The following is a 12282-nucleotide window of genomic DNA, read 5'->3' as shown; positions in this document are numbered from 1 at the left end:
TCCTCAGAACACATTAATTTTCAAAGGAAGTAGGCAGTCTTGTATCACTATATTGTATGTGGATGAGACACCAATCAAAGAAGTCTGATTTTCAAAGTAGGACTCTTTTGCAGACAGGTAAATATCTACATCCTGTAGACAGCCATCACAATAACCCGTAACAGAATTATTCAAGAAATTTGCCTAAGAGAAAAGAAAAAAAAAACATCCATTGTACAAAAATGTTCCCCCTCTGACAAAAGACATAGTAGAAAAACAGCAAAAAATATTCAGAGACGACACATTATAATCTAGAATGCCTCATCTAACTTGGTAACTGGGATAATGAGAGTTTAATTATTGTCTACATTTCATTTACAGTTAATACTGATATTTTTTTCAGCCATCTTGTGTAAAATTATAGTGCTTTTATTAGAGACTAGACAAAGAGCCCGTTTTGACAACGTAAGATGAAACGAGCACGAGTTTGTGTCAGCAGTGTATGAAGAACAAATAATAAGTAACGAAGAAGTTGTTTTGTAATGATTGTAGTCCGCTTTACTCATTACTGTACAGGCTTGTACTGTTAGTTGATGAATTTTCCAGGCCTATAGCATAATATTGAATGATGAATGTTCCATTACAATATGGAATAGTAATAAGTATAAGCACCACAAACCTGATATACAGTAGGTGTATTGAATGAATGCGTAATTGAATCAGAATGTGTAATTAGGCCTCGAGCTGTAGTTGAAATCGCCTTTCAGGCCTCTAGAGCTTTAATCGAAGTCGCCTTTCTCTTTGAATTTTTGTGTCCGTAAATCTGCTGCCTGCCGCGATGTTGGGGTTGGATGTCAGTCTCGTAAGGTTTTTCAGGCAGCTGCGCAGAAGGCGACTGCGCATTCGGCTTTGGACGTGCGCAGAAGGCGATTGTGCCTTCGGCTTCGGAAGGACGTGAGTGGGTGAGTGAGGAGGCTGGCGAATTATGTATTAAGATGCCGCAAAAGAAAATTGGTGTGAACCACCTCAGGGCACTCCAGCCGCCCCAACCCAACACAGACAGACAGAAACAGAAGTTCCAGGCACAGTACACATTTATTTAGAGTGGGAAGCGTTTTTTGTTCGATCCTCACAACACAGCACAATACAGCACTCTGCCTTTCTTTTCTTTCTCTCCCTCTTTTGGCCTGCACTCCTCTTTCTCTTCCTCCCTACTCTGGCTCATCTCTTTGAGGCAGCTGGCTCCTTTTTAAGCCCCACCCAGAAGTGTTCCAGGTGGTTCATTAGGGGAGGTCTGGAATTACTCCCAGGTGTGGCAGAAGCCCCAAGTAGGGATCTGCAGCTCCTGCAGCTCCCCCTGGTGACATCCACGGAATCCAACAGGGCTAAGCTGACCAATAGCAAGTCCTATATAGCCCTGTGGGACTCTGAGGCGGCATTGCATCCTGGGGGGTCTGTCAAATGGCTGTTCGGGGGAGATAGAGCCCTTCGCATGTCGTCTCCCCCTGCCCTTCCATTATGGATAATGGCTGGATAATGGTGCCAGCCGCCATCTGTCACAGCAGTAACAAATGCTTAAGCTAATAAGCTTGAAAGTAAAAAAAAAGTTCAGTTCAGAAACCAGAAACTCAAATGCAAAAATCAGGTGTGAGCTACTTATGTCATGCCAGTTAGATTTTATACTGTGTCTGTGACCTTCAATCACCATGGCAACTGCAAACAATTTGAATGTCCCCACATTATAAAATACAAAAGGTGTTGTGCAAATAATAGTCAAAATTATAACAACACAAAAATTAATCCTTAATGGATCAAAACAAAAGCATGTTGAGTCTGATATAAATCTATGCTTAGGCTTTGTGAGGCAAAAACTCCCATGGATTAAAAATTTTGATTTAAGAGTTAAAAGAAAATTGATTCCTTGAAAAATTGTTTGACAACATTCAGTCAACTTTTAGCTGAAAGGGGTTCCTGCTGCTGCTATGATTGTAACATTACCAGTTCTGGTAGTAGCAAGTTGCCCTCGCTTTATAATGTAAATCAGTGACCTAGCATTTTACTCTGCACCTTGAGTATAGGGGTGAATTTAACCCACCCTCAGCTTATACAACTAAAGGAATATTCGTACATAATGTAACATAACATAACAGAACATTATCAATCCCTCTTAATCCATGTCAGGATTGTGTCACGCTGGAGCATACATTTACAGTACATACACACTAAGAAAGTAATTAACCCCCAAAAAAAGACCAGTTCATTGCACAGCATATTTGCATCCTCACAAACTCATTGTGGGCCAGTTTAAAGTCTCCACTACACCTAACCTGCTTGTTTTTAATGCATTTAAAAAATGGAGTACTCATAGAAAATCCCCATGGAAACAAGGAAACAAGGAAAACATGTAAACTCAGTGTACTGTGCCCAGATCTGTGAACAAAGCAGTTGTACTGCTGCATTGCTGTACGACTTACACTGTTTGCAGAGTGTATAAAATATTTTTTTACAACCAGTAGAGTTCACACTCTGTTTAAACTGAAGGTAATGCCTTCATCATTAAACAAACACTTATGTGCAATCATCTAATTGGCTTGGTAATCTCTCAATCTACTTTCAACTCTGTCACTTGCAATCAGCAACTAATGGCTACTAATGTCTGGTTATTGTGAGCTACAAGTGTGAAAATCACCGTACTGTATAAGTAAAGTGCCAATTTCTGTTTTATCATCTTATATTAATGTAATGCCAGTTTTTTTCTTTACAGTGTTACTGTTTAAATTTGAGGGCTTATCTTGTATTTCAATGATACTGAGTTTTCACCTTGTTATCTGATGTTAGTTTGTAAAATGCCTTAAAAATACCTTGCTACTTGCTTTGCTTATTTCTAGGCACTGTCAGATATCTGGAAGTAAATGACAAAGAGTTGCTGCATATCTAGATTCATGGCCTGGGTTGTTAATTAGAATGAACTTCTACTTACTGTGACTGCTGTTTCTTTCAGTTCTTCAGTTTCCATTGAGGAGTGGCTTGATAATGTATTTTAAAAACTGCATCTGCAGTGGGTTGATTTTACTGTGTCTGCATCTTGATTGCCAAAGATTAAGCAATTAACCATTTAGAAAAGGAGAGGCAGTGGGCCTGAGTGCATCTCTAGGTCTATTATAATACTGTAATTTTTCTCTGTGAAAGCATAAATTTAAGTGGTGCTTTTTTCTGGCTACTTAATGGAGTTATCTAAAGAGAAGTTACCTATGCAGTGTGAGGTACTGTGGGACGCCCACAGCCTCTTTTCAGTGCTGCAGGATACAGTGCATATTGGAAGGTGAGGAACAGGCATCATCTGTGATTTCCCTTTTAAGCAGATTTTTTATTGCACGTATTTACATTTATATTACATATTCTTACCTTGGTTCTTCTGTGGCTTGCATCTTATAGTATTAAGTGGACTAATGCAAGAGCTGTGGTATCAATTTAGTTCCCTTTCTTATTTACTCAATAGTATTTATGAGAACATTCAGTTAAAATCTTTTAAAAAGTTAACAGTAAAATTTAAGCAAAACTCGACTTACCTTTCATCTTTCTGAATGAGGCACTGTTTGGAGGAAAACAATGTTTAGATCCTGACTATAACTGAATGGATTAGCAATCTATTCTGAGAGTTAATAAGATTAGAGTGTCATTATTGACATGGGGCACTACAGCATGGCACCTTTTGTTGAACTCCTTGGGGAGTATCTGCCCTGTCAGTTTCTCTCTGCTAGAAATGGCGTTCTGATGGTGAGCGGGGGAGACGCAGAAGAGGCGGATGCCAGGAAATAAAAATTGCATGATTACCTACCGTAGCTTATGGTGTGGATTCATAGAACCAGTGGACAAAATGAAATATCAGAAATATTTGACCGTTCTGCAAATGGCTTTGGGTGTGACAGCCTCAAACAGAAACAATCTTCTTCCTTATAAGAGACGGATGTGGTGAGTATGAAATGCACTGGATAAATATGGGAAGCAGGAAAGCGCAGCAGTGAGATCAGTGTTGTTTGATGGGGAAAGGAATGCACACAGTCAATCTGCCATTGTGTAGTGCTAAAGCCAAACAATTAGCTAGCAATTCATTATTTCGTGCTTCTCTTATTCTTTTCTTCTTCTTTATTGATAAGATGACGATAAGGCATCCTTTCTTTTCAGTGTTTCTTTTGTTCTGCTGAAACCGTTTGCATTCCTTTGTGAAGAAGGCAGCATGATGCTTTTATGTATGGAGATGCAGCATCCACAAAAAAGAAAGCTAATCATGATTGATCACTGAGCAGAAATGTAAGGAAGAATAAACATGTATATATGATATTAAACAAAATATATATATAGCAACTGAGGTGTGTTTTTAAAATTTAGTATTGCTTAAGCTAACGTCACCAGCAGAATAAATCAGGTTAATTTTTTGTTGATTTAGACATACATATTTGAATATTTCAATAAAAATACAAAGTATGACAATAAATATATTGTATTGCTTTTGCTTTCCCTTCCATGATATTTACAGTATGTACATTTTATACTGATACAATTAATATATGGAATGCTGCATTTGTGGTTGTGTTTCTATGTGTTTTATAAATATACACACCTTCAGTTTGCTGAAATACATTTTCATTTTGCTGAAAATATACAAAATTGTATTAAGCTATAATTATCAAAGTGCACATTATCTATCTATCTATCTATCTATCTATCTATCTATCTATCTATCTATCTATCTATCTATCTATCTATCTATCTATCTATCTATGTTTACATGTAAAATATGGAGATCTAAATTGTATAATCTGTGCAGATAGAAGGATATCATCAGTTCTGAGCCAAATGATATTCATGATAGAGTTCTGATAGTATTATATATAATATGCATGCCTGTGTTTGTGTACCTCCTTATAGTAGGATTCAATATGGTGAAAAATAAACTGTTGATAATGCTAATCTGTAAAAAACAACATTTAGTACATAAATTAAATCAGTTGTTTAAAATTACAGGTTAGAAATATTGACAATATATTTTGCTTATTTCCTTTTTAAATGAAACACACAATAATTAAAATACTCTTATGACCATAAATTAATTGTACAATCAAGTAATTTTATTTATAAAAAAAATAATATAATAAAAGAAAATATTACTTCAGCATTTTGCCATTTGATTACAATGATAAGTTAATTCAGCAGAATAACAAAAATACTTCTAACTTGGATCTTAGGTTAATTTCAGTAATATTGTAATATATCTACATAATTAAAATGATACTTTATTTTGAAATGTAACCTACTGAGCACATTCATTTGATATATTTTTAAAGGTGAGTGCTTGTCTTTCTGCAGTTTTAACGTTTTTTTAAAAAGCTGCTATGCAGTTTCTACTGTAGTAAACTTTGCTAAGGTATTTATAGTTATGTATTGTTTTTATCTGCATTTGTTTGAGCTTAAATCATTCAGTTTCTTTGACGGCCAGATTTCCTTGGTCAAAACTGAATAATGAGACATGAAGACTAGTTCCTCTTTGCTATATTGTTTTCCTTATTTGACCCTCAACGATTTCCTTATTTGCTTCTGAGTAATTTATATCCATATGTCTGTTGTAGCCCATAGTGCATTGTGGACCAAGGTAAAATATCCTCAGTTATATCTGAGACATCTGAAACAGTATACAATAAGAGTCAGTAATGTCACCAAGCAAGAATGTTTTCCCACATAAATTTAATCACACTTGACATATTTTGCAGCAGTCTTTATAAACCAGATTTACGATGAACCCATACATCAACAGGCATACTGTTATGTCATATGGCACTCAGTGTACTACTTATGTCCTAGCATGCAGTTTTATTTACTGTAAACATATCATGTATATCAGAATTCTCTTGATCCATATTGAGATCCTGTTTTGATCAATTTTATAACCAGCTTGTTCTCTTAGAACTGCACATTTTAATCCCCTATTAAAATGGTTTAGGCAGTTTATCATTGAAGATTAAGTTGTATAATCTGCTACCTCTCTTCCAGATGGGAAAAGTAAGCATATTGTAAAATCTTGTTTTATAAAGTATATCAATAAAATAATAGATAGTTTTTTTTTGTTTTTTTGTTTTTTGCTAGATGAAAAGAAGTTAAAGGAAGAAAACTGAGGTGTTGTTGTGTAGACTTTGTTTATCTATTCGTTGCTTCTCTAAATGCAGATGCTTAGCAGAAATTTTTCCCCCAAACACAGTCATTTTCATGAGCAAACAGTCTAAACCTGGCTTAAAGGTTTACAGCCCATTAAGTTAATTTTGCTTCCATTTGCTTCTTGTATGTCAAGAGTAAAGTGTTTCTAAATATATTCCATTTGCACAGCATTGCAGTATGGTATCTATACTGTGAGTCACTCTATTCATTATAGATATTTGTCTCTGTATCTGTCCTGTTTCTTTCCAGAAGAAATTCAATTAGATAACTGACAGCAAAGTGGTATGTATTGTTTCTAGTAGCCTTTTAAGTTTCATATTAGAAATGAAAACTACAGTGACCCTGAAGTGAAAAGCAAAATCTAAAAAGAAACATCTTCTTTAAAATTAAACTATTATTTTTAAACTAAAAATGGATACTTTTTATTGGTGGCATTGTTTTCAGAATGAGGGTAAGTTTAATTTAGAAAGAAGCCATTCTAATCAGAGCAATATACCGTTTAGAAAGAGTTTCAAGGTACAATTTAAGCACAAATTGCTATTTATAGAATATACAATATTAATAAGGTAAAGGTCATAAAAAGAGATCGGTACCACAGTTTATTACCATTTTATTAGCCTCCAGTAGACTAATAAGAAGGATATTGTTGAAAGAAAGAATAAACAGTTATTGGTCAGTGAGACATCCAGTCTCACTGCAGCTATGCATGGTCATTTTTATATCTTGAGGGGTAAACGGGATGAGCTAAGGGCAGCGTCATAAGTCTTTTTATACATTGTTTTCTTCTTAGTTATGGGTAGAAAATGAGGATGGGTAATCCTTCCCTATAAGAGATATAAGCTTGCCTATGCATTTGACATTGCCCTGGGTTGTGTACATAGCCGTAAGGTCATGCACTAGAAAGAGAGTGACAATATTGGATTAAAGAGTCCCTTGTATATGATCCGTATTTAGTTTAAACTGTTGAATATCCATAAACTATCTTCTTTGTGTGTAGCCATCCATTGTAATGGACAGTAGTTAAGTGTTTAGGAAGGCTTTTAACCCTTAACCTAACATTCAGCCTCTTCTTTCACTTTACCCCTCTGTCTAGATGCTCAGGATAATTTGTATACAGTATGTGTTATCTCACAAATTATGTTATTTGTTCAGGCTTTTCTTCTAGTATTGAATTTAGTATTTTACTCTGGTTTATTGTCTTTTATTATATTTAATGCTTTGTATATACTGTATTTATCTGGTTTAGTGTTCTGTGCAGAAAGTATTTGTATCCAATGTGAAGCGCCTTGAGAATGGGAAAGGCGCTATATAAATAAAATATATTATTATTATTAAGTTGATTTAAACTTGCTAAGAATCACAACTCTGCGTTTGCATAAGAGCCTAGAAACAGAATTGCCTCATCAAGTTATGGACTTGAATAAATTTCTGCTGACAAGAAACAGTAAAAGTTATTCATTAGTTTTACTCACTCTAACAAGCCATCCTCAATTAATCTTTTTTGCCTGTACCATATTCTCAACAAGAGTTACTTAGCTATATTGTACAATCCAGTTCTGCTGCAGACCTCCATGTTTTTTTTTCATTTCAGTATTTTTCTTATAGTGTGTGCTCATCTCATCCCGCATAAAGCAAGTAGCATCAAGTGTTTTGGTATTGTGCACTTAGTAACCTCATACATCTAGATTTTTGTATAAAGTAAGATTTTGATATTACAGAAATGCAATGTAGTATAATCAGTACTGGTCATATTTATTGTTATGTGTACAGATCTCAATGACCTTTCTTTTGGCATACTTGAATAACACTCTTCCACTTTCCAGAAATGCAAATCTCACTGTAGTTTTATAAAGCATAACAACTCAGAGTACAAGAGGTGTTTTTTTGCAATCCAGTTACCTGCAGCTTTATTAAAGGATAAATTTGGCATTTTTAAGCCAAACATATACTGTACATCGTAATTTTGAAGAAATATTAATTTGGAACATAAAATAAAATTTTAAAGTGAAGCATTTTTATTAATTAAAAAAACTATCCTGCTCTTGCATTGTTCTTGGTTCTAAGTGTGAAAACAAAAGTTTTAAAATTTACAGAATACTTCCAATTTTCAAACCAAGAGTGTTAGTGAGTATTGAACTGTGTATTCAGATTACACATATTCTGTAATGTGGTGTATCCATGTCATTTTAGGAAGACAAAAAAAGCAAAATACAAGACCATTTTTGTCATTCATCCATTTTAAAAGGAGAGTGGCTATGTGCTTCATCTTATTATTTGTCTTCTTCTGTGGCACCCACTCAGCCCAAGGGGTATGGTTTCACTTTGCATAGTTGTCTTCAAGTGCAGTTACAATTGACATTATTGAATGTTGTTGACCAGATATGAATTGTTGTGTCTATTCTGTAGACAATTATACAGTAATCATTGAAAAAAATGTCACACTTATGATAACTCAGCATGCACTATAAAGTTCGATAATTGGTTTGTGGTGCTTAAATCTGTTTCATTGTGGTTTAGTTTTTCACATAATCTGCCTTTTTAATTTTCTTAGTATTTTTTATAATGCCATCACATGCTATGCTACAGAAAGTGCATAAAGCTGGGAGATGAAGCACTGTGAACTTAATATTTAAATGCAGGTGCCCTTGGCTCCTTCAAAAAAATCAAAGGCTTTTATGAAAAACACAATGCATTGTAATTAGTTTAGTTCAGATTTATCGTTTTGCGTACAAATTAAGATTAAATTCTTATGTACACCCTTAACTTAGATGCACCATTCAGCCACTCAATATGAATCTTGCTCAGTAGACAGTGTTCAATAACAATGCACAATGTAATATGTGAAAAGTAGACAGCATTTAGGAAAAAAATCATTATATGATTTGAGTTCATCTCTGTCAATAATCCACTGTGCCCACCGAATCCACTAAATTATATGCAGGTCTGTATGTGAGGCGGCATTGCCTTTTAAAAATGACATGATTTGAGTACACATTACATAAGAAAATAATATGATTTGAGTATGCAAGTAGCAATGTTGACTGTGTCAGATACTTAAATCAAAATCATGATTTAATGGCATTCTGACTGCTTTGCCACTATATCAGAAACTCAGTAGAGTTTTGTGCAGAGCATCATTTGTTATAAACCATGAAAGAATGTAGCCATTGAAGAAATAGAACTACAAACACAAAAGAAGGTAATATGTAGCCTGAAGCCTGGGAAGTTTGGTGAATTAGGGGTGGAATAGGTGGAATAAATATCAAAACTCCATTCATGATGGTGATCAGACAAGCAAACAGGAATCGTATCTTTGCCCCAATAAAACAGTACCATGAATCTATGATAACTTTTATTATTTCCAGTTTACTTTTGTTGTCAGAAGTATGACTCACAAATGTGGAAAGCACATTTTCTTATATCAAAACCTTTGCTGCTTCAAAGTGGACATACTCGATACATTTTAAGGTTTTGGTTTTCATATTTAGATCCTGGCCCCATTTTAAAACCTAAGAACTGGCTAGGCATTTTTTTTAAACAATAAAAAATGCTTAGTTTAAAAAACACTTTTATGTGGCAAATTAATATATGCCATGATTGTGAAATAATAACTTTGACTTGAAAAATAGCATACTTATCTTTATGTATGTAGCAAATGACCCTACAGTTAAAAAAGTCTTGTTAAGGCAATGACTTTTGCAGTGAAAGTGTCACTTCTGAATGTGATAAAAACAGTACGTTTCTTTGCATCAGTGGGTATTAGATACATGAACAAGCCTACAGTTCATTACATTTATAGGAAAGAAAAGAAATGAGTGGAAGTTTTGCTCCTCTTCTACTAATCATCAATGTGACAACAATTTGAGAAAATAGTGATAAATAAATAAAAAAAGGTCAATGACAAAGAAAAAACAACAAAATTAAAAAACAAGGTAGGAAATGAAATCTTTACGTGACTAAAAACCCAAACTAGATAGAAACATTTGTATTAAAGGGACTAAATACTAAGCCTAAATAATCTGCAGCAGAGTATTGAATCTCCTGACACTTAAACAAATACAGTATCTCTACCATTCCATGATTGCAGAGTTAAACTATTTATTTTATAGAAAAGGCAACAGTAATCAATAAATAAAATGAAAAAAAGAACTAAAGAAAATTCACAATGCCACCCACCCATACTACCAAAAAAATAACAACAACTTTGTTAGGTAACTTAACAACCTAAAACCCATCATAGCGCACAAACCTGCATGAACAAATACACATTAATAACAATAAAATGCATCATAGGGAAATGCACACCCATCACCCTCCATGTCCCACACAAAACAATAAAAGGTGTCAAACACGTTTAATTAACAATATTTAATTAACAATACACACTCCAAAACTCAAATGAAACAAGAGACTGGAAAATCTCAAACAGACTGGAGCAACATATCCCCCTCAACCAGTCCCAAAACCATGGCAACATCCACATACAATTATAAATAGTACTTAATTATGACTAACAAATTGACTTATGTGTGGCACGTTGGCGCAGTGGTAGCGCTGCTGCCTCGCAGTTAGGAGACCCGAGTTTTCCTGTTCTCCCCGTGTCTGCGTGGGTTTCCTCTGGGTACTCCGGTTTCCTCCCACAGTCCAAAGACATGCAGGTTAGGTGCATTGGCGATTCTAAATTGGCCCTAGTGTGTGCTTGGTGTGTGGGTGTGTGTCCTGCGGTGGGTTGGCGCCCTGCCCGGGATTGGTTCCCTGCCTTGTGCCCTGTGTTGGCTGGCATTGGCTCCAGCAGACCCCCGTGACCCTGTGTTCGGATTCAGCGAGTTGGAAAATGGATGGATGGAAATTGACTTATATGTCAATAACGTGGAATGTGGAATTTGACTTTATGTGTAACTTAATGTTAAATAACTAAATAATTAAAGTCATCAATATATTCTTGCACAGTAGTCCTCAATGAGAGTAGGTTTTCAGTGCTACACATTCCATCTCACAGTGTCCTACTGTAATTCCAGTTATTTTAAAAATTCTGAGATTCTATTGTTCCTGCTTAAAAGTGTTGAAGAATTGTTCTGTTCTTTTCCATACACTGTTACACTACTTAACCACTTTTTTTATCTATAGTGGTTTATGCTATAGTTGTGTTTTTTGTTTTTGTTCTCCCTCCATCTTTGAATTGTAACTCTGTCAAACTGAAACACTAACATCTGAAGCTTTGTGAAAATTAAAACAGGGATTACATCAGGGATCAACTCTGAGTCCTTTCTTATTTGCAATGGTGATGGACAGGTTGACAGATGAGATTAGACAAGAGTCCCCTTGGACTATGATGTTTGCTGATGACATTGTGATCTGTAGTGAGAGTAGGGAGCAGGTTGAGGAGACAATGGAGAGGTGGAGATATGCTCTAGAGAGGAGAGGAATGAAGGTCAGTAGGAACAAGACAGAATACATGTGTGTAAATTACAGGGAGGTTAGTGGAATGGTGAGGATGCAGGGAGTAGAGTTGGCGAAGGTGGATGAGTTTAAATACCTGGGATCAACAGTACAGAGTAATGGGGATTGTGGAAGGGAGGTGAAACAGAGAGTGCAGGCTGGGTGGAATGGGTGGGGAAGAGTGTCAGCAGTGATTTGTGACAGACAGGTATCAGCAAGAGTGAAAGGGAAGGTCTACAGGATGGTAGTGAGACTAGCTATGTTATATGAGTTGGAGACCGTTGCACTGACCAGAGAGCAGGAGACAGGGCTGGAGGTGGCAGAGTTAAAGATGCTAAGATTTGCATTGGGTGTGACGAGGATGGACAGGATTAGAAATGAGTACATTAGAGGGTCAGGTCAGGTTGGACGGTTGGGAGACAAAGTCAGAGATTACGTTGGTTTGGACATGTGCAAAGGAGACATGCTGGGTATATTGGGAAAAGGATGTTCAAGATAGAGCTGCCAGGAAAGAGGAAAAGAGGAAGGCCTAAGAGGAGGTTTATTGATGTGGTGAGAGAGGACATGCAGGTGGTAGGTGTGACAGAGCAAGATGCAGAGGACAGGAAGATAAGGAACAAGATGATCCGCTGTGGCGACCCCTAAGAAAGAGAA

General features: G+C 35.8%; 1 protein-coding gene across 10 annotated transcripts in view; it reads left to right on the top strand.

The window, feature by feature from the left end:
• The window catches only part of tjp1a (tight junction protein 1a), a 297836-nt gene that overhangs the window by 27253 nt on the left and 258301 nt on the right, over positions 1 to 12282 (top strand). For 5 of the 10 annotated variants that reach the window (XM_051920457.1, XM_051920448.1, XM_051920450.1 and 2 more), the window contains exon 1: positions 3788 to 3951. The exons of 1 other annotated variant lie outside the window; for it this stretch is intronic. In XM_051920457.1, the coding sequence (XP_051776417.1) occupies positions 3806 to 3951 (146 nt within the window). In that variant the 5' untranslated portion in view covers positions 3788 to 3805. Of the gene's footprint in view, positions 1 to 3785; positions 3952 to 12282 lie in introns of those variants that run through there. 4 more of the 10 variants (XM_051920456.1, XM_051920453.1, XM_051920455.1 and 1 more) reach the window with 2 other exon arrangements.

This window comes from Erpetoichthys calabaricus, chromosome 17, assembly GCF_900747795.2.
Source record: "Erpetoichthys calabaricus chromosome 17, fErpCal1.3, whole genome shotgun sequence".
NCBI classification, from domain to species: domain Eukaryota; kingdom Metazoa; phylum Chordata; class Cladistia; order Polypteriformes; family Polypteridae; genus Erpetoichthys; species Erpetoichthys calabaricus.
The sequence above is the reverse complement of the archived record's forward strand: the minus strand, read 5'-3'. Positions and strand labels throughout refer to the sequence as shown.